General features: G+C 40.3%; 1 protein-coding gene across 5 annotated transcripts in view; it reads right to left on the bottom strand.

Annotated features, from left to right (window-relative positions):
- tmem260 (transmembrane protein 260) overlaps positions 1-23793 on the bottom strand; it is a 36350-nt gene that overhangs the window by 5555 nt on the left and 7002 nt on the right. For 3 of the 5 annotated variants that reach the window (XR_008396999.1, XR_008397000.1, XR_008396998.1), the window contains exons 3-16: positions 22698-22849; positions 13069-13246; positions 12867-12980; positions 12221-12400; positions 12036-12076; positions 10042-10128; positions 9703-9811; positions 9347-9519; positions 4151-4322; positions 3909-4048; positions 2782-2958; positions 1672-1725; positions 1440-1524; positions 496-943 (exon numbers count right to left, since the gene is read on the bottom strand). Coding sequence is in view for 2 of the 5 variants with exons in the window: in XM_017477127.3 (XP_017332616.2) it covers positions 671-943; positions 1440-1524; positions 1672-1725; positions 2782-2958; positions 3909-4048; positions 4151-4322; positions 9347-9519; positions 9703-9811; positions 10042-10128; positions 12036-12076; positions 12221-12400; positions 12867-12980; positions 13069-13246; positions 22698-22849 (1935 nt within the window). In the remaining 3 variants the exon portion in view is untranslated. Of the gene's footprint in view, positions 1-155; positions 944-1439; positions 1582-1671; positions 1726-2781; positions 2959-3908; positions 4049-4150; positions 4323-9346; positions 9520-9702; positions 9812-10041; positions 10129-12035; positions 12077-12220; positions 12401-12866; positions 12981-13068; positions 13247-22697; positions 22850-23793 lie in introns of those variants that run through there. The other 2 variants (XM_017477127.3, XM_053682701.1) reach the window with 2 other exon arrangements.

The raw sequence follows: 23793 nt of genomic DNA, 5'->3' as shown, positions 1-23793 counted from the left end.
CAGCAGGGGGGAAAAGGATAATTACGAGTGAGTAAGAAAGAGAGAAAGTGAAAGCGACAGAGAGAGATGGTTCATCAATATAATAAACACTGGTATAATATCAATTTATGTTGGTACAAAAATAACACATTCTGACTGAATTCAAACTCTAAACAAACATCATTTTTCTTTCAAATTTTATTTCTACCTGGTCCAATTAATAGAATTTCATATCACTTTACAAAACACCTCCCAGAATCTAGTGCAGCAATGACGTTAGATTTAGAAAAATGCGACACTAGTATTAGAAAAATGCGTCTAATATTTTCAACAGTTTTTACAATGCAGTTTACAAAGTAAATAAAAGATTCTAAAAATGGGAAGATCATTCATTTATTTACACAGTGTATACATATTGTTTTTTATGACGGTGGCTTTCATCAAATACCTAACTGATGGTGCTACAGCAGAACCAAAACAAACCACCATATACTGATATCAAACTGTACCACTGACCTGTATGATTTTCACTGAAATTGGCTGGTTTGCTTTCATTCTCTCTGCTTCCTTCACCTGATTTCCACCTGCCTCTGCATCAGGAATTCCTTTCTTGTTGATGTTCCTAATCCCTTAAACAGTACAGCTATATATGGTAAAGAGGGTTCACATTTTCTGAAGTTTTTCTGAGGTTTCATAGTGGTCTATGGTCTGTTTTTCTGTGCGAGTCTCTGAGTATGTCTCTCTCCTTGCTGAGGTGTGTGATGGCGGAACGGATGGCGTCGCTCTGAGGGTCTGTGGGTTCTCTCTCAATGTACCGGCTGAAGTGCTGGATACTGTGGTTCAAAAGAGACTCTAGATCATGACGTCCTCCTCCTAAACGGAGCAAGCGCTCAGCAGCCAAAGCCAAATTCTTATCCCAATTAGCAGGATAGTCCATCTGGGCATCCACAATTTGACAATATAACTGCAAATATAAAAAGGGTCAAATGCTACTGTAGAAAAAATGTAAACATACACATTTGATTGTAATAGCATCTCTCACTCTTAGTTTACATTGCAGTTAAAAATGGAAGAAAAGCATAATTAGGTGGCCAAGTGATATTTACATGTTATGTGTTTTGGGATATAATTAATTGGTGAATTCCAGAGGGTCTTAAATTGACTGCAAGGTACATAATGGCTTCCTTTAACACTTCATTTTTTTTAACAAAAACCTGTCATGAATGGAAACCATTAAGTATTTAACTATTAAGTATTATAACACAGAAGAGCCTTGGAGAGTCGCTGTTTGAAAGCACTTGAGTGTAACTAGAATGCATTTAGACACATAATGAGAAAAGTACATCACTGAATAAGCTTAGGACTTAAAATTAATTACGGATGTTAAAATAAAAGTAGGACTTGAAATACTTTATCAGCTAGACTGGCTAAAACTACCAGATCCACTGTGTCACACTCACATTGTAAGAGAGCTCATAGAGTTGAGTCTGACTTCCTCCCGCCATCTTCTCAGCAAGGTCAAAGAGGAAGAATGCCATTTTCATCCTATAAAATCAACCACTGAAATTGATGTCTGGTTCTTCTAGAAATGAAATTCTAATTCTGTGAACATGGCACACATTGAGAACAAGTGAAATTTAATGTCTGTGGCTTGCTGGACAATAAGATAACAGAGATAGTGGAAAGCATTACCTGGCCTGCCACATTTCCTCATTGGCCACTTGCTCCCATGAGCCAGGAGGAAAGCTACAATGGAACATCACAAAAAACACACACACACAAAAAAAATACTGTGATATGTGAAAGTTGTAAGTATGAGTCGAGTTTTGTTGTTGTTGTTGTTGTTGTTGTTCACATTCTACTACCCAGCAAATCCATATATCTATACAGTACTCTCTTCATATCATATAATTTTTTCCACCTTATCTGACCCTAATATGGAAAATAAATAAGACACCAAAGACACCTGCAATTCTTTCATTTCATTTTTACAAATGTAGTATGTTTGGAGAATAAATACATTTTAAAAAGCATGCCAGTGGTATCAGGCTCTCATGTCCAAGTTTCTGTCGGCAGAAACGAGCAATCCAGAAGATCCTCGTACAAACATGTGACAGCTAATATTCAGTGCCTGCAATCTTTAAAAGCACTCCCATGTGCTAAATGACCCACATATTTCTGCACTTCTTCCGTTCCATTTCATCGCGCATAACCATGTGGCCTCTCCTTCAAAGGAATATTTTAGCATGTGACTTCCCAGCTAATATTTGGCTGCCAGGCAGGGACAGACACGCTTGTAGCAACCGAGTGGAGAGTAATGTCACACCATTCAACCCCGATTAGCTCGCTGAATACCAGGCAGGCACGCAGAGCCTCGGCGCCGAAGACTAGAACTAATTTCACTTTATACGCACGTATCGGCACGCTGCAGTTTAGAAAGTCATTAGGGTGGGGTCAGCAGACTAATAACGACTTTGAAGCTGGAGACGATGGCTGCCTTCCCAGCAGGACCCCAGTGCAGTGGTTAAGTGGACAGCAGCAGTACAGAATGAAGTGAGAGATGCGGCAGGAAAAAATTATAGAACTCAGTGCTGTATTGTGCTCTATAGATCACAGTTTAACAGGAATCGCTTTTAGAACATATTTAGAAACTTTATTAAAAAAACAAAAGTATCTGATAGCATCAGATATACTGTATATGAATGGTATGAGCTGGTACATAAAATATCCTGGGAAACCATTAGCTGGAAAAATGGGAATATACAGAAGATGCATCATGTGAAAATGGAGTATATAGTGTACCTATTATAAGGCTCACTCCAGTTGTACAAATTCTGTGTGCGCTGTACCCACTCCACAGGGTAAAGGCTGCTTGTAAGGGGCATCAGCTGCTCACAGACCCCCCATGGCCAATGGGAGAAGGACTTCTCCCAACTTGGGTCTCCTTCTGTCAAGCCAATGCACACAAACACAGGCCGGCTGCATGCAAGCACATACAGACACACACAAATACACAACAGGTGAGATATGACAGGCACATGAGCCCAAGTCAAAGATTTTGCTATTCAGATTGTCTACAACTTTTAACTGCCATCGACAGAGCAAAAGATATTATAATAAAAGTTTTCCCATTCAATTATTCATCTTTCCTTTAAAACTCAGTCAATGATAGATAATATAATGTACAAGCACAGTTTAAAAAAAAAATCCCACTACCTGTTCCCACAGACGCTCTTGATCAATTGCACCATCCCTCTGCTATTTTAAACCACAGTGACTGTGACCAGGAAAAAGCAGCTGCACAAAACTGTCCAATAAACTCCCATGTTAATGAACATGGTATTTCTTTGCCTTACAAGCTTCATATCTGACACTATCTGCATGACAGTGAAAAACACCCTCTCCCGATGTACACCTTTACTCCCTAACAACTGAATAACAACATCCTATGCTTAGAGCTGATCTTCTTGAAGAAAATTATAGTCACACTGTCAGCTAAATTCTCCACTTGAAATATTTATTTTTTTTGTAGTCTAGGACTGGGCATAGAGTCTCTTCAGGCAACTGTCATGCATTTCCCTTTTCTCCTTTCCCGTCTGCAAAGCAATCAAGTCCCCAGGGTAGAGCCTACAGTGCCTAAAGCCCCAGGCTCCAGGCCTCTGGCATGGAAATGCTGCCGTCTGGTGGATGGAGGGGGTAAAAAACCCAACTCTTCATTCGCCTTCTTCTCCTTCTGTGCTTTGTACTATCCGGTATGAAATAATGAAATTAATCAGAGGTATCTTAACCTGCTATGTTTGGGTACTCAGAAGTATCATGACCATGAACTGCTGTGTTTGAGCTGAGTCATTATTTAGCCAGAGACAATAATAAAGTAACTGTAGTGATTTTGGGGAACATCATCAAGTGTGTGCGCATGTTAAACTCACTGTATATTGTGCTGGATAAACTGTTCGATGTTAAAGCTATTCTTCTGTTCAGTGTTAACTGGATCCCAAACTAGCCCAGGGAACTTTACTCCAGGAAGATGCTGTTGCAGCTTAGGCACATACCAGCTATAGGTCATCATCTGAGAATCAACAGGAATGTGGCATGAAAACTATACATCTTAACCAGCATTACATTTATAGAACTAAACAGTTTAGTACTAAAATGTGCTTTGCTGTAAAACCTCTTGGTCGACGAGGCTGAGGTCTGGCCGCAGGCCCTGGCAGTAGTGCAAGTAGCGGAGTGTGTTACCAGGAAGGTCACCCCTGGTCAGCACCAATGAGCTCTCTGGGAATGAGAAAATGAGCTCACGGGCGAATCTCTCCACAACATCGTTCCTATTCTGATCAAACTCTCTGGAAGCACACACATTTTATACACACTGTTCAACACTTGAAATTACTCAGAATGCAAGCAGAACTTCAAGCTGCACTGTACTAGCACCATTTAAACAAACCAGGATGCTCAAGAACAACCACTAACTTATAAAGCTGAAGGTATAAGAATTTATACATGATTACAAAAATGAGGTACACAGGACAGATAATTCTGAAGGCACTGAAGAGTACAGGAGATATATGACACTATCACACCTCCAGCTGGTCTGCTGTCAGCTCTTCTCCCACACAGAGCCAGCGTGAGAGTGAATGAATGATGTTAAACTTTCTCAGATGATGCAGCTGAGCGTCTTGCCTCTGTAATCAGCCTCTGACAGGTGTGATGAGCGCCAACAAGAACATCCTTCCAAGCAGGCTGATCAAAGTGGCACGGTGCAAGGCACCGAACCACACGTCTGTAATCTATGCGACTGCTGCGGCCAGTACGCCAAATCAACCACAGAGCACCGGCGCTTTAATCTGCATGACTAGCGTGGCCAGGACAGCAAATCAAGCAGAGAGTGAAAAGAGACGGAATGTTATGAGCTTTTGATGTTTGATGAAGCATGGACGTGACGAATAATTAGGTGAGTGACTACCATGTCCGAAGCACAGTGAAAACCTGCAACCCCGGGAAACACAGTTGAAGGGAGAGAAATGGATACAACAACAAATACAGCATGAAAAAAATCCTGGAAACATTGTACAGACCTTTAACTCTTAGGCATCATACTTCCACCTCTAATGCAGTCATGTGAAAAAAGAAGTACACCCCATGGAATTTATTGGGGTTTTTGACATATTTGGACAAGCAAACGTTTGATCCTCTTTGAAAGAGTGCCCATCAATAAAGGTGATACACTATCAAATGACACATACAATTGACATTTTGTAGAAATTTTCACAATTTAAGTTTAAAAAAAAAAAAAAAAAAAAAAACAGATCAGTCACATGGACAAAGTAAGTACACCCCTACATTTATCACACCTTCAAATCCATAAAATTAGAATCAGGTGTTCAAGTTTGGGTGCCAGTGATTAGAACCTGCTTAGGAAGTGCAGGTGGGACCTGTCCTATTTATATCTCTCTCATATCTAGTGTCTGGTGTTCCCTTTGCTGTTTAGGTGTGTGGTGTTCTGAAATATTTTTCATATCATTTAAGATCATTTCAATGTGATTTTTGCTTACTCGTGGTCTCATGTTTTGGGGTTTCTGTCCTGGATTATGTTTTGGTCAAGGTGATTTGTCTTTTGTCTTACGCTTTTCTCTCATGTTTTTCTTTTATGTTTTTCCTTACTAGCCTTGGGTATGTTGCTTGCACATACTTATGAGTATAAAAGCCAACTGTATCCAATTTATGTTTAGACTAAGACTAAGAAACGCTGTAGTGCACAGGCTGTCTTTGCGTGCATAATAAACCATCTCTTTGACTATAGCCTGGTTCTTGGTCTCCTGGTTCTTCAAGCATCTTACTTCTGGTGAAGCTGAAGCATTTTGATCATCCAGAAAAAAGACGTGGATGCCTATGAGTCTGGCAAGGGATTTAAAAAAAAAAATCTCCAAATGATTTGAAATACATCATTCCACTGTAAGGAAAATTATCTACAAATGGCACAGATTTCAAACGACTGCCAATTAGTCCTGGACTGACCATCCCAGCAAATTCAGCCCAAGAGCAGACCGTCTGATGTAAAAATAACACTAAAATTTCATCACAGGATCTACTAGTAAGTCTTGCGACTGTTGGTGTCAAAGTGCATGCTTCTACAAGCAGAAAGAGATTGTACAAATTTGACCTGCATGTGAGGCATGCCAGGAAAAAGCCTTTGCAATGGGCATATGGGCAAAGACCAGTCCTTTTGGAATAATGTGCTCTGGACAGACGAATCAAAGATAGAGTTTTTTTTGGCCACAGTAACAGCAGACATGTTCGGCGGTGATCAAAGACAGCTTTTCAGGAGAAGCACCTCATACCAACTGTGAAGCACGGTGGTAGAAATGTTATGTTTTTGTGTTGCTTCACTGCCTCATGGAATGGACAGCTTGCATTCATTGATTCAACTATGAATTCTGCATCATATCAAAGAGTGCTTGAAGATAACGTGAGGCCATCTGTCCGAAATTTGAAGCTGAACAAAAGTGGACCTTTCAACAGGATAATGACACACTAGTAAAATTCACCAAAGAATGGCTCAAAAAGAAGAAATGGAGGGTTATGGAATGGCCTGGGATTTGAATCCCACTTTGAAATGTTGTTGGGGATTTGAAACAGGCAGTAAATGCAAGAAAACCTGCAAACATCTTGCAACTGAAAGAATATTGTATAGAAGAGTGGTCAAAAATTCCAGCAAGCCGATGTCAGAGACTGGTGGACAATTACGCAAAATGTCTACATTAAGTTATTTCTGCTAAAGGGGGCAATACTAGCTTCTGAGGCCAAGGGTGTACTTACTTTTTCCACAGAAGAATATCACATTTATTGATATTTCTGTTGAATAAATGATATAAAGTACATAAACTTCATTAATAGGCGCTGTTTCAAAGATGATTGAATGTTTGCTTCTCCATACATGTCAAAAAAACAAACAATTTCCATGGGGTGTACTTTTCACATGACGGTACAGTGAGGGAAAAAAGTATTTGATCCCCTGCTGATTTTGTACGTTTGCCCACTGACAAAGAAATGATCAGTCTATAATTTTAATGGTAGTTGTATTTGAACAGTGAGAGACAGAATAACAACAAAAAAATCCAGAAAAACGCATGTCAAAAATTTTATAAATTAATTTGCATTTTAATGAGGGAAAAAAGTATTTGACCCCCTCTCAATCTGAAAGATTTCTGGCTCCCAGGTGTCTTTTATACAGGTAACGAGCTGAGATTAGGAGCACACTCTTAAAGGGAGTGCTCCTAATATCAGTTTGTTACCTGTATAAAAGACACCTGTCCACAGAAGCAATCAATCAATCAGATTCCAAACTCTCCACCATGGCCAAGACCAAAGAGCTCTCCAAGGATGTCAGGGACAAGATTGTAGACCTACACAAGTCTGGAATGGGCTACAAGACCATTGCCAAGCAGCTTGGTGAGAAGGGGACAACAGTTGGTGCGATTATTCGCAAATGGAAGAAGCACAAAAGAACTGTCGATCTCCCTCGGCCTGGGGCTCCATGCAAGATCTCACCTCGTGGAGTTGCAGTGATCATGAGAACAGTGAGGAATCAGCCCAGAACTACACGGGAGGATCTTGTCAATGATCTCAAGGCAGCTGGGACCATAGTCACCAAGAAAACAATTGGTAACACACTACGCCGTGAAGGACTGAAATTCTGCAGCGCGCGCAAGGTCCCCCTGCTCAAGAAAGCACATATACATGCCCGTCTGAAGTTTGCCAATGAACATCTGAATGATTCAGAGGACAACTGGGTGAAAGTGTTGAGGTCAGATGAGACCAAAATGGAGCTCTTTGGCATCAACTCAACTCGCCGTGTTTGGAGGAGGAGGAATGCTGCCTATGACCCCAAGAACACCATCCCCACCGTCAAACATGGAGGTGGAAACATTATGCTTTGGGGTTTTTTTTCTGCTAAGGGGACAGGACAACTTCACCGCATCAAAGGGACGATGGACGGGGCCATGTACCGTCAAATCTTGGGTGAAAACCTCCTTCCCTCAGCCAGGGCATTGAAAATGGGTCGTGGATGGGTATTCCAGCATGACAATGACCCAAAACACACGGCCAAGGCAACAAAGGAGTGGCTCAAAGAGAAGCACATTAAGGTCCTGGAGTGACCTAGCCAGTCTCCAGACCTAAATCCCATAGAAAATCTGTGGAGAGAGCTGAAGGTTCGAGTTGCCAAACGTCAGCCTCGAAACCTTAATGATTTGGAGAAGATCTGCAAAGAGGAGTGGGACAAAATCCCTCCTGAGATGTGTGCAAACCTGGTGGCCAACTACAAGAAACGTCTGACCTCTGTGATTGCCAACAAGGGTTTTTAACCCAAGTACTAAGTCATGTTTTGCAGAGGGGTCAAATACTTATTTCCCTCATTAAAATGCAAATCAATTTATAAAATTTTTGACATGCGTTTTTCTGGATTTTTTTGTTGTTATTCTGTCTCTCACTGTTCAAATACAACTACCATTAAAATTATAGACTGATCATTTCTTTGTCAGTGGGCAAACGTACAAAATCAGCAGGGGATCAAATACTTTTTTCCCTCACTGTATATAAAAATACTGCAGCATATTTCAGCAGTGTCTCAACACCTACTGTCAGTTTCAGAATTATTGACGTCATGAAAATGAGCAAAAATGAACACGTGCAATGAGTAAGCATTTGAGCTTAAATGCATCCATGTAGCTTTATTTAAATTTAAACATTTTCCGCAATATAAAAGGACTGCATAAGTAGTATATTTTTTTTCTAAAAAACACTGTTTACAAAATTATCACCACCCTTTCTGAGAATATTAGATGAAGTTTCACCCAGTCAGAATAGCAACACTGAACTTCTTCCTGTAATGTCTAACAAGATTGGAGAATATATTCTTAGGTCTGTTCATCGCGTGGACTGCTGTTAAGTAAAAAATTGCTTATAAGAAATATTTTTAAGGACAGATACATTTTTTGTGATTGCTTGAATGAAATTTTTTTAGCATTATGCCACCTCACAGCTCCCGGGTCCCCCTTCGATCCTGAGCTTAGTTTATCGTCTGTGTGTATGTTCTCTCCATGTCAGTGTGGGTTTCTTCTTGGTTCTCTGGTTTCCTACTCTCTAGTAAAAATATGCCAGTAAGTGGATTGGCTACACTAAATTGCCACAGTGTTCCACCACGACCCTGACAAGGATTACGTGGAAGACAAATGAATGAATGAATGAATTTCTCCATTTCACTCAAAATGTGCCAGTAATTCAGGAATTAACTGCATGTAGTTTTGTTTAATGAGTTCATTCTCAGGCACACACACACACACACACACACACACACACACACATTCACCTTTGGTTTAAGTGAATCGTGTGTGAGAGAAGTCCTGCAGTGATGAGCCAGGCTCCTAGGTTCCACACAGATCTCAGCCTCAGCCATCTCTCCAGAAAACACACTGTCCAGTTCAGCCCCACACCGGCCAGAACGCACACACCAGCGTCAGCCTGTAGCCAGAACCGCTCCACCTACCCACATACACAGCTTTGTGTACATTAGAAGCCTTCTTGCTTAGCAGACAAAAGTAAAAAATAAATTAGTTCAAGCCTCAGTGTGTGAATTGTTCAGTCATTGCTGATACCACAGGTACCTCCAGTCCATGCATAACTGAAACTAATTAGCTGTTTGTTACAGACACACTTGACACTCACGACTCCAAGCAGCAGGGGATTCTCAATGTCCAGGTTGGCTCTCCAGGCAAAGAACACAGAATAGACACTCACCATAACAGCAATCAGGCACACAGAAGCACGGCATCTCCTGGGAGTGAAAATAGACGGATATTATGTAACATAGGCATGTTTTCCTGCGACCTTAATTTCTCTGTCAGCTAAAATAGTGATGCATTCTTAAAAAGCAGAACACCTCACTGATCAATTAAACCATTCATCTCCATAAGTAAATACACAACACCAACTTTTGACAGAAACTTATTGAAAGCATCCATTTCTATTTTCAGTTCCCATACAGACTTGTCTGCCGAGTCTTACCTATTACATAAAGCGTGCAGCAGAGCCAATACAGCTAAGAGGAGCACAGGAACAGAGAGGTCAGCCACACAGTGATTACACTGAGCTCTGAAAGAAAACACATATGCAGTGATTAATTCACTTCACTTATCTTCTGAAATGGTTCTGTTTTGCTCATTGTCAAGGTGAATCAGGATCCTATTCCAAAACACTAGTTAATTTATTCAGGAATCTTCAGTAACAATTCAATCCTAGTCAGGGTGGTGGTGGATCTGGAGCCCATGTGAAGCAGCAAAATACATTTAATGAGACACCAATCCATCATAGAGCACCATGCGTGCACGTGCGTTCACACACACACACACACACCTGGGGCATTTTAGACTAGCCAAGCCTACTGGCATGTATTTGGAAAGTGGAAGGAAACCAGACAACACAGAAGGACACGGAGAAAGCATGAACAGAAACTTGACAATAACCTACAGTATAGTAACCTGAGCTCAGGATTGAACCTGATATTATGGAGCTGTGAGGCATGACCCCCAAAATCACTACATGCAAGGCAGAAATATTCAATCATTTAGTTAGTTAGTTTAGTCATGAATGTTCATTTTTCTGTCTCTTTTCAAAAGTCAATTTCCAGGTTTCAAGTGATAGTCCTAGCCTGACCTAATACTACCATCTTTCCTAACCGCTTAATACACGTAATGAATGAATGGCCCGTGCACCTTCTATGTCATACGCACAGGGAACTGTCATGGGAAAATAAACTGTAGATATGAAGTGATTTTTAGTTCAGTTGGCTTCAACAAGTTTGAAAATCCCAAACAAATATATATACATAAATACATTTAGGTTAATATTTGCCAAACAGTTAAGAATAGAACAGGACAGCATTGTGAACAAGGCACATAAGTTGATGAGAGAGAGACAGAGATGTCAGCTCCCTGTGGCACATTTACACACTGTGTTGTCCATGCTTGTCGTTCTCTGACTGCCCAGCACTTAATGGAACCAATAGGGGGTGATGGGAAATGTGGGAGGTTAAGTGATGGGTAGTAGAGTGACTTAAGATAAGCTCTTCCTCTCTGCTATGGGGAAGCAGGGCAGGGGTGGGGGGTGTTAGGAGGGGTTGGGGTTGAGAAAGAAAAAAGAACAAAACAAAGTACATGATGGAGCTCTACCACAGACCATCGCCAGATAAGAATATTGCACTAGCTGCCATCAGAGTAGCCTGTCACACTCAGTCAATGCAAGCGATCTCCAGATTTTTTCAGCGAATAAAGCAAAGCACAGCTGCCAGATTTGGTTCACTAAGCACTGCTGCTTTAATAGGGCATGCTTGGTGGATTCTCTTTCCTCTTCAAACTCTTACTACTTGTTAATTATGGGGGAGAATGTTAAAGTGTCCCTGAATTAGAAAATGTGACTTTTCAAAAGCTTATATGCTCTTGGGTGGCTATTTACAGGTATGTACACATTTGTTTTTGGGTTACATTCAGCTAAAACACAGCCCTAAATTTCCATTTAAAACAGAGACATTCTCAGTACTTCCATAAAAAGGGTTCTCACAAAATAGGCTCAATGGCTTTGGTCAGTCTTCTGAGATTAGAATATTTTAGCCCATGAATTTGTTTTCTAAACTACCTAACTGGCTAAGTGTTCGTGATGAATTATTATTGTGATATATTATTGTGGTATATTTTATGTAAAGATACTGACATGTTTCTAAGCAGTTTTAGCAGCTTCTTTAGCATCTACACATTATTTTAATATTTTAATATAACTGTACTTTGTACTTTTAAATTACCCATGTGCTTTCATGGGTAATATAAAATATATAACACCTGCCATTTAATGCATTAAATGAAAAAAAAGTGTCAAAAACATACAATTGCTGAAATCAGAATATGAAATGAAATTTCATGCACAGTATTACAGGGAAATGAAAGCATGCCTTCAACTCTGAAGCTGTAATGGCAATACTGAGCTCAGTCTGGAGCTGATATACTCACTGTAGCATCTTCACCAGGTTAACGTTACCCACAGATTTTGCCTGAACAATGCAAGGAAAACAAAGACAAAGAAGAAAAACTGCATAAGATTAAAGCAGTAATAATAATAATAGTAGCTAAAATTTTGCTAGCTTTTTGAACATATGTATATACAGTATTTGCTATATTTAAGTGAGAGTGTGTACCAGGCTGAAGGTGCCATACTCAGTCCTGAGCAGGTGTGTAAGCAGGCCGTCGAGGGTCGTCTGGTCTCCCCAACTCCACCGAGCTTTGTTTAAGTACGAGGAAATGGGCAGGTAGAGATATGGCAGGAATCCCGTGAGGAAACACACACCCAGAGATACTAGGGCTGAAAAACACAACCCCTGAAAGAAGAAATATTCAGCTGTTTCAAAAAATACATTATTAAAAAAATTCTCACACTTGAAGAAGCAACACAGTTAAGAAATTATTTGCACATTTAAGTTCACGACTACTGAGAGATCTCTCGTTGCTAGATGAACTAATTTGCTCAAAAACGCTGCAGATTTGCAGAATGTCCAATGATCTAGAGAGCAGCCTGCCAGCTCCTTAACATTGTCAACATAGTACGAGCTACTTCCATCCAAGACCCTGCTTAACTAGTTTGCAAAGCAATTTACTTTGAAGGCTGAGTGCAAGGGCTAGGTATATGTGTTTTTGCATATCTCTCTCTAATTGCTCTAAATTAAATTAAATATATAATAGAAGAATATACTTTAACAGCACACTGAACAATATGTGGCATTTTAAACATACACATTCCTCATTGTCTCATAAACATTCCTAAAATATTGTGTGCTTGTTACTCACTTTGTAAGTGAAGAGCTGGAGCAGAGCCCAGGGAATGATGATGAGCACATACACAATCAGAGTGTGCTGGTTGCACAGACTCAATCCACAGCAAAGCGCCCCCCAAAGAGCAAACTGGAAAACGACAATGGTGAGTAATGACACATCATGCAAATCACAAACACTGCATTGCAAGCTGTATTTGGGAAATAGTGCTTATTACCTTTTTCTTCTGGTCCACAGTCTCTGCATTATGGAAGCAGGCTGAGAGGGAGAAAAGGAACCCCACGAAAAGGTTATTAAGTGAGAAGACTTCGGCCACTAGTGACCACCGCCACACGAGTTTGGATAGGGCGAAGCTTCCACCTGCCAGCACAGCTCCTGGACCAGGCCCAGCCATTCTGAGAGAAGGAACACACTTTCATTCAGTCACTGCACTCAGACAACTTTCTCTTCAGGATTAACACTAAGCTTCTGTTTTACTGCAGCTAATAAACAAAGCTACACATCCTTAATCCCCAACCTGGTGTGGATTACAGTCTGACTTTTGCACTACATGACAGTAATGGAGAGAGGTTACTTTGGTGCCACTGTCGTTGGCATACGGAAAAATAGACCATCAATCCTTTTGGAAAATACCAAAGTAAGACCAAAGAAAAAATATATCATGCCACAAAAGAATGCCTTATATTACATGAGAGTCTGGCGCATACTTATTCAACTTGAGTGTATATGCAGTAACCAGCAGCCACATGGTAGGGAACAGTCTGGTGCAGCAGCTGGTGGGCACGCTGGGGGTTTGACCCTCACCAAAAGGCCCAATATTAGCTGAACTTGAATAGCTCTGCACTGTTCTGTAATAGAAATTTTTTTTCTTTATCTGGTACATTAGTAGCAAAACTCACCACACATTTGATGACATCATTCAATACTAGTAAAAGTTGAATATATAATATTGGCAAAAACAAGTTTTTCGACTTGCAAAAATACTGTTTTGTCACTACACAAATAGAAAAAAAATATCCATAGTCCAGCAACTGTTTTCTAGCTCGATCTTTTTATTAATCAGCTTATCCACTCGTATGCATTTATATAAATTATTTCGCTAAAACAGTTCATCAGACCAGAGACTAACTACAATTTTCACTGATGTTTGTAGTTTTTTCCAGTTTTATTAACCCTCTCTGGCCTGACTAGTGAACCAACAACATCGTGTGTTTAATAAAAAGTTGACAATGAAAACAATGTTTAAAACAATTGGACAGAGAAGAATGTGTTTATTTCTGTGTGAAATTTACAACTAGTCCATGGCACTAACCAAAAGCGGTAACGTGAAGCGCTACTACGACACAAAGCATAACCACTTTGCACTGTCTTACTTATAGCAACAAACTAATCACTGGGAGTAAAGCAATAAAAGGCCATTACTATCACCATTCAGTCAAGTTAGTCACTTATCCAGACCTTTGTAAGGAACTGTAACCCCAGCCTTAATTAAAGGCAATTGTTCCTTACTATTCAAGGTCTAAACATAAAATAACAACACACCAGTATTCTCATCTCTTTAACAGTAATCAAGGTAAATTTGTGTTAAGTCCCAGTGCTTATTAGTAAGACACACTGGGAGAGAGCGGAAGCACACACAGCAAGGAGAATCAGAATGTGTGTAGGGGAGAGGAAGCCAGAAGATAGGAACCAGACTGGATAGAAATGCAGTGGAAAAAGTTGAGAATGATGCCTGGAAGAGAGCTGGAGAGAGGGGGGGAAAAACTCAACTCTGTCTAGCACACTGGTTTGGAAAATTTTAGCGAGCTTGACAATTAAAGTTGGGGGGGGGGGGGGGGGGGGGGGGCGGTGTAGTCAGGCGGTATGGCCCTCTCCTCATTGTAGCGAGTGGCTTAGAGTCCTCATCAGCCTATCAGCTAAGTGACAGGCAGAGAGCTGCTCTATTCAGCAGCACAGATACACGCCGCGGGCCAAGCGGCTGCCAGGTCCCTCCTGACCCTGCAATCCCTCGCCGCTGACAGCTTCAAGCTCCATGGCAAATTAGGCGCTCTCACATTACAATCGCACAAGACAGATTCCATTAACGGTATCTGAAATTGAGTAGAGAGCAGGGCCCCCGCCTTATCAGACCTGACTCATAAGCAGCGGCAGCACTGCAGCAGCGCGCACGCTTAATCGCAAGCCATGATACCATTTAGACGTTTCCAGTGCCGTTTTGCCTGCCGCTGTGATAGTTGGCCACAAAAGAGCCTGATGAGACTTAGGCGAAGGGGAACAATGGAGCTTTCGCAGGGAAAGCAAAGTAAGTCTGGAAAAAAGAGGGAGAAGAGAAGGGTAAGGATAGAAAAAAAAAAAAGAAAATGGGGGGAGTGGAACTCTTTGACTGTTTCTCCTTCCTCCTCTCCCCAACCTATTTTCACAGTCCTTTTATTTTTTCTGCTTCACACAATATGGAGCGTGTTTGTGTATGTGAACGTAAGTGCACTCAGGCTAATGGGGTGTCAGAGTACCAGTGGTACACTTTGGTGATATCAGCTACTTAATAGTCACACAGATGGAAGAGTGTGGAGTAACCAAAAGCACTTTGGTTAAAGTGCAGACCCCCCCCCCCCCCCCCCCCCCCCCCCCCACACACACACACACATTCAAATCTACCCCCCTGTGTGTCAATTAACCCCAGCACACTCTGGAAACAGGGGGCTACAGCAGGAATTCCATCCAGAGGCAGGGGACCTCTGTGTGAAACATCACATCCAGCCTGATTTAAACCACCCCCAAACATCAGCAGCTAAGGTTTGACAGGAGTGCTCAGCTGCATTCACTCCTCTCTTTAAATCTCTATCCCTCCAATGACGCTTGACATCTCTCTATTTACGAGTGTCAGTTTGTCTAAGGGAAGGTGTTTGATGAGCTGCGTGCTGCACGTCTCTCATTTCTGTACTTGTTAGGACCACCCGGGTCTCTCCTACTCCTTCTCCACCTCTGTCTGCTGCTCTCGCTCAGCTCTGTGATAAGAGAGAATGAGTGACACTCCGGTGCAGCATCAGAGACATGTTTGCTTTAATCTCGGTGTGCAGTCTGAGATGCTGCTGTGTGCACTTCTGCAGTTCTGCAGCTCTTTGCAGCAGTTCAACAAAAATAAACACTCACTCATGCAGAGGTAGTTATACATTCATCGCATGCTTGAACACACTGTTTCATACAAATCATCAATATGAAGATTAAACAGCTGTTCTCTAGACCAGCCACAGAATGGAAAGGTATGGTAAAATCTCTAAGGTATTTTTCCTTTTCAAATTATTTTTTTTAAGTGTCCCTGAAAATTTATTGCAGTTTGTTATGATATTTAATGTTAATTTGATTTAACGTCTTAAACTTTCAACGTACCGCTTAGTTGTTCATTTTAAACAATATTGAGCATAGTTTCAAAGTTGAGTTATGTGTAGTGAGGATTTAATACTGTAATAGCATGCAGACATAACTACAGACTTAAACGGCACTCAAAAGTTGTGCAAGAGTTATGCATGTGGGGCAAAATTTGCTTGATGAATGCTTCATCAGCATGTCCTTCAACCTGTGAACAAGTTTTCTGTACAGGAGAGTGAATTAACAAATTAACAGAAACATTGGCATTATTTTTGTATTACTCTGACAACTCAAAATAGCAAATTAAAACTGTGATCACATAGCCTACACACCACATTCACATTAGGAATTCATGACCTCAAATGTGTTCACAGTTAAAATACAAAATAATAGGATGTGCAGGATCAAGTGCCATTGTATAAGCTGCTGAATAATGAAGGTTGAAGACATATGGCTGAATGAAATTCAACATTTGCATTAGGTAATGTGATAATTAATATTAGCAATATTTATGCAGCAATATATTGCCAATATACACTAGACTAATAATACTATTTTCTCAATCATTTCATTGTATTGGGGTAATTTATTTTCCATTTTTACATTATCTCTTGCCTTTATGTTACATTGCATTATATTTGACAGCAAAGAAAAACAACGCCGTTTCTGGACTTTCTGTTCCTGATATTTTTACAGGCTTATTGGCAAGTGTTTTGTGTTTAAAGATGGTAGTCTTGATACTATTGACAAAGCATATCCCTAATGCTTCTACTCAAGGAAACCTGGCAACCCTGGCGGTGTGAACTACATACAGGTAATTTGCAAATGGCACACCCAGAAAACTGACTGAATTTTCCTTGGATTTATGCCGTTGAATCTAAATACAGCCCTTTATTCAGTAACTACTATGAATTTATCACTAACTACAATGAAACGAATAGGAAAGAAACAAGGAATATAAGTCTGGACACAGACTTAAACAGCTCTAGGAGTTTAAGGGGTTAAATATTAGATATAAACAGAATAATTAGTCATCATCAGTTAATTCGAGGTGCTATAGATTTGATTAAGTTTAGTTCATTATGAAGGATTCGAAAGTTTATTCTGAAATGTAACCACATATTACAAAACATGCATTGGGGCAGGAAATACAGTATTACAGAATATGACTGAACACTTTTTACCACCGATTTGAAAGTATTTGTAGCACAAGAACTGATTCATTTTATGCCTTGCAAAAAACAGTAAAACTTAGCTGAGCGGTGTCTATGAGAACAGCCAAGGGGGGTTTACAGGTTTGAGGAAATGCTGAAACAGGACATACAGAGCATTCTGCGCAGTGCGTGCTAAAAATTAATCATTCCCCAAACAATACGGACATTAGAACAATTTCCGCAGCAAGCCATTTTTAATCCCCTAACTACCCACACCATGTGGACAAACAGACTCTAAGTGTGTATGTCATTCAGCAATTTCTTCCACCATCATTATGGCAGCAAAGTCATTAGACATCCGTGGTTCTGAATTATGCACAGTTGTATAGACTGTATTAATTTTGAACATATGGTAATAAGCAAACCCTGATCCTATCCTTGCTTGGCGACTGATATTAGGAAGTGCCTGTGGAGAAGGAGAAATGTAATATGGATGTAATACTGACTTCCAGTGTAGCAGACACAATCTTGGGCCTCCAGGCAAAGAGAAATTAGAGTAATTGTATAATACTGTAAAATAACTGTATTTCCCCTTATTCTGAACCGAATAATCAGAGGAAAAGACTTCTTTATTAAATGTCTTTTAAGGAGTATTACTGCATGTATGTCAAATGAAGCATTGGTCATGCTGGGGGTGGCCATTTATCAGCAGTGTCTCACTGTGTGATATGACACTGGGCATGGCTTATCGTTAGGATAAGGCAAACATTTAACAAAAACATTCTTAACAAAAAATGTATTCTTCTATTCATCATTCAGTGTGTGCTAATAACACAAGCCTTCACAAAAAAACATAATGTATTCCAAATCTAAAGCACATTTGAAAATCACTCTCACGTGCAACATTAACACGGCCTGATTTTAAAAGCCGATAGAGAAGCATGCAGGACTAGGTGAATGTGGCGGCTATGATGTGGAGAGCAGAGTTATAGCCATATGGTGAAGGTCCCTAGAAAAACAAAAACACAGTGAGACAGGTGGGCTCTGGAGCGCAGCCAGCTGTGAAATCAGCTGCTGTACTCAGGACTGGTCCAGCCTGATCTTGGCAGGTGTGTACCATTGCATATGTAGAAGAGAGAGACCTGGGCAAACAAGCAGCAGGGATGATGGGTGGAGTCCCTTTTAGACCACATGGCTGATTGTGTTATGTAATGAAGTTCTCAGGAAGGTGTGGAAAATGCTGAGTGATTGTTGTTTACACTTTGAACATTCGTTGATTCACAAGATTTGTATGAATTCGTTACTATTAAATGAAGATGTTGAGCATGGCAAATAGTTTGCGTGAACAAAACGAACCTCAAATCATCTAATAACACTTCGCCAGAAAACAGCGTGGTTCACCACAGCTCAGCAACAAATAGGATCTCGGGATTATCAATATCCTGGCTGAGTGTTAATGTTGTGTTTACATTGCATAAATGTACCAGTGAAAGTAGGTGAAGTGATGACTTGATAGGTACAAGCAGAAAAATAGTACTCAAAATTCTATTTTAAAATGAAACCATACCTTATCGAAGATTAAAATGTGTATGGAGCTCGGGTTATTGTCTGCACAAAGTTTTGCACGTTCTTCCTGTGTTCACGTGGGTTTCCTTCCTCTGTCCAAAAACATGCACAACAGCAGATTGTCAATGCTAAATTGCCCCTAGATACGAGCGAGCGAGAGTGCGTGATGCACTTCCATGGACTATCGTCCCATCCAGGGTTAATTCTCCAGCCTTCAACCCAATGTTGCTGGGATTGGCTTCAGATCCCCGCATCCCTGACCAGGATAAAGTGCTTACTAAAAATTAATAAATGAACAAAAACTTTCACTTAATGCATACCCAATCTGCCAAACACAGTTAAGTGTGCCAATACTTTAATCTTTAGTGAAAACACAGAGAAGGTTCAGTACAATTTGCTGGAGCTGAATCTCAAATTACTTTCTACACTGTTCATGATTGAACTATGTAGAATGTTCAGGTTATGTCTCATGTAGGGAGCAAACATGGTGAAAAACCATTTGAGCCTCAACTAGATGATGGAGGAACTGTACTTTGATCATGGGGAAGAAATGTAAGATCAAGTTGATTAGCAATAAGAAAACATTACTATGGATAAATAAATTTAAATATATATATTTTAAACACTAAATTGCTGTTTAAAATTGCTTAATAATAATTTTAATTATTTACTGTAAATATTTGGGGGGAAAAAGTGAGAAACTTTACCAAGCGCAAAAATAGTCGACTGCTGAAGAGTTTTGTGCCAGTAGAGAAGAAATTCCAACTAGAGACAATAATCAGGATGTCTCTGCGATTGTGTTTGACCAATCAATGGGCCGCACTATATTTAACTCCAACTGTACGTCCCAGTTCAGCTCACATGGTACCAGGACAAGAAGACTACCAAATTCAGTACAGGTAGTTAAACGTGGCATGGCTTTCTTGGCGGTGGAAATAGTCTACATAAATGAAGGTTACTAGATATTAGGGGGTAAACTGTCTGTTATCAGAAACTTGACTTATGAAGGTTTGCTTTAAGTAAAAGAGAAGACTTGTGCTAAAAAAGTTATAGATTTATTTTTTTTTTAATCAACAAGCACAAAACTAATAAAATCTAAATTACCATTTTAGTGAATGGAAAATAGTTCTCATGAACTACGAGTTCAAAGGTCTCAAATAGCTATATATTCCCTACAGGTTTAAAAGCAACGTTCAACAATAACCATTATTATAGAGACCGGCCTTCCTCAAAGGCTCATCAAACACCAGTGTGGAAACATAATGAGACATTCAATTTGGCTATCAACCAAGTGGTTCAGAAAAGTGTTTCAGTAATTGACAAATCAAAGGGAGGCCAAGTGATGGGTTTGAAAAATGGGTAACTCAGTTTTTGAAAGGAAATGGCTTCCAAACCCATCAGTACACACAGACATCCACCTCATTTGACTTGGAACATCAAAGACTCATGATGCTGAGGCTCTTCCAGTTCATTTGAAAATTTAAATAATAAAGAGGAAGAGGAAGAAAATTTGGCTCATGGAGTATTGGGTAGTTACGCCAAACTATATGATTGCTTAACTCTCACTCTCAGCATGTAAGTATATAAACATAAAAGCAATGCTTTCCCTAAAATATTGCTCATCAAAAATAAAAAAATGAGCACACTAATGCAAAGTACGTGTTGGTCAAAGGTACCCAAATGGCACTTACGGTTTTGTACAGATGACTAGAATGTTTCTGAAAATCTTACTGACTTATTTAAATAACACACAATTTACACTATATGCACAAGCCTGACCCTAAGATGACAAAGAGCACAAAGGCACAATGGAATGAAGTGGCGTAAGATGCCAGGGTGGCAGTCTGGGGACAGGCGTGCCCGGTAGTGCTCCTGCTGGTTGTGGTATGCGATTTCAGCTCTCCCACCAGGCATAGAGCATATACCTGAAGACCCCAATGCCAATCCAGAAGGGCATCCCAGACAGTGCCGGAAGCTCTGAAGCCCCAAAATGTCTCCCCCTCCCAGCCTTGGCATCTCAAGCTTGCCAGCTACAGCTCTCAGCCCAGTAGATGAGCATGAGGCCAAAACCACAAACCATTAAAAACCTATTATACGCTCAGTTGAAAATATAGATTATATATTGACGTGCAAGCGCTAAGAGAGGGCTTTTGCACTGGAATGTGTGGCACCAATGTAATCTGTTCTGCATCTTTGTGTGTGTGTGTGTGAGAGAGAGAGAGTGTGAGTGTGTGTATCCCATATCAGCTGCAGGGATGTAGGGAGGTGGAAGCCCAGGATATGGGTAATGACTTTTTAGTCTCTTAATCCAAAATTGGATCTAAATCCTTTCTGGATTAAGAGTAGGAGTTGCACTTTACATGTGGCCTCAGGGCAAATCTTTGGTCAGCTTGGTTTACAATCTCTACTGAAGTGGCTCCTCTGACCTCAGGCAAGTCATACAATATTTACGTCATTAAGGAAGTCCTGCACAGCAATGAAACGTATTAATATATGTAGATTTCTCTGGTTTTTAACATTTTAATAGAAAGGCAACATACTGTACATCGTTTTCTGGCAATAACAATACTGTCATGCTGCAGTTTTTGTTTGCTTGGTGTTGGCTATAAATGCTAGGGATGCATCGATACTGGTACTGGAATCAGGTATAGGTCCTCATATTTCTTTAAAAAAAAAAAAAAAAAAACCTCTGACACCAGATGACAATATTTGTAAGTAGAGATGACACCGATCCGATACCCAGTATTCGTGTTGAGTCGATACAAAAATGGTGGATTGGATCCTGTAACAAATGCATTGACTGGAATTGGTAAAAATATTTATTTTTGGAATTTGAAATGTTTATAAACCATATAAAGAGATCTGAATGCTTTTTCTTTCGTTAGGATTGATTTTTTTATATGTATACTTTATTATATTTATTACGTTTACAGTGTAAGGGATTTTGTGTGAAAGATTTTAACTATGACGTGACTCACGTTCGGAATTGGAAAAGAAAAAAAAAAGTGTTATGCCATCTCTAGATGTAAGCCTAGTATAGACTGTCACGCTAATGAACGGATGACACAAAATGAGAATAATTTGGATATATTTCAGGATTAATGACGGCGATGAAAGTAAAGCAGTCTGCAAACTGTACAAACTGAAGAGATACTACAGCATCTTCCTATTATACAAGCAACCTTTACTTTTAAATATGAAATTCAGCATGAGGAGTTCACTGCTAGCAGCACATAGCAACAACTACAACAACAAACACTGGCTGGACAAATACAAATATCTACTGTCAATGATAAATGAAAGAAAATTACAACGAAGATAAAAACGTGATTTACTAAGAGCTGTACAGAAGAGCTTTTCGGATGTGAAACAATACCCACCAGTTAAATAGTTAACACTATAAAGAATGAGCCTAGCAACCTAAGTGCACAAATGCACCTGCCTGCACTTTCATGGCCACTGTTTCAACTGAGAAACATAAACAGAGCTAAATATCATGTTCTATGATATCCCTGATTTATTAATAATAAGGCGGTTACTCATTTCGGTATCAGTATCAGTACTGATGAGTAACAAAAAAAAAAAACACATATTCGCACTCAGTCTGAAAAAATGTTATTGATTCATCCCAAATAAATAGCATGCAGAAGCGCTCTTGCAGCCCCTTATTCCGATTTTTCATTGTACAAAAACTTGATCAGATGGAAAGCTGTATTACAGTAACTTCAGCCACTTACACTCTCAGGTGAGAGCTTCCTACCTGCAGACGGTATAGCAGAGCGCCCCGCTAGCCACGGCCCCCAGCACAGCGCACAGCACATTGACGGCGTGTGCAGGAGAAGTGGAAGGAAGCAGATGCAGGGCCAGCCAGGCCAGCATGGTGAAGAGAGGATATCCAGGGGGATGGGCCACCTGAGAGAAGACAACATTCAGAAAACTGACATACTGCAACAAAGAAAACAGCGTAGGATGAAAGTGACCTGATCCAGCCACCCCCCCTTTCATCTTCTTCCTGCTCTCTACTCAAGGACGGCCTCTGTTTTATTAGTTACGGCTTCTCTGCATCTCTCTCACATACATGCACACACACACACACACACACACGCACACGCATACACATCTCCTCCTGATAACCCTCCAAAGCCCTGATCTCCTGTCTCGTTGCATTCCCAGCAATTAGACACTAAGTCCCCTCAGGAGCGATAAGGGCTGAGCTATTAAAGGCTGCCGCTCTCCTACTGGCCCGATAACACACACAGGCATGGCAGAGACACACAGCACACTCTACAGTAAGGGGATGTCTGAGAGATGAGAGAATGAGAGAGTGAAAGAGAGAGCGAGTGCTCTGTTTGAAGATACAAAATCCTGAAGAAAAGTGGGAGTGTATGGGCTAATATGTCTGATGTGTGATGGCAGCTAGGGCCAGGTACAAATGACCAAAATTTACATGCGCTTGATTAAACACAGCATTATATACATGTAGAAAAAATACTGTGTTTATATTGCTACACACCGTAATTGTGAAATGCCATGCAGCATATTTATTAAAGCAAAGTGGTGTAGTTGTGATGTGTCTCAGTTAAAAACAATGTTGGGTTTTTTTCAGTATGGCAGTGACATTATTAATCAACACATGCACAGAAAACACAGACTCTGAGATTTGGTCAGGCTACAATTGGAGAACAAATATGTTCTGTTGGAGGGCGTATTTGCATAATTAATGCTTCTGGAATATGAATACTGCAAAGACCTTGAGATAATTATTGACAAGTGATATATTGTGACAAGGGACAGGAAGAAAAAAGAAATACGTGGAAAACTGGGAAGGATAGAAACAGAGAGCGAGAGAGAGCGTG

Source organism: Ictalurus punctatus, chromosome 9 (genome assembly GCF_001660625.3).
Source record: "Ictalurus punctatus breed USDA103 chromosome 9, Coco_2.0, whole genome shotgun sequence".
Lineage (NCBI taxonomy): Eukaryota > Metazoa > Chordata > Actinopteri > Siluriformes > Ictaluridae > Ictalurus > Ictalurus punctatus.
The sequence above is the reverse complement of the archived record's forward strand: the minus strand, read 5'-3'. Positions and strand labels throughout refer to the sequence as shown.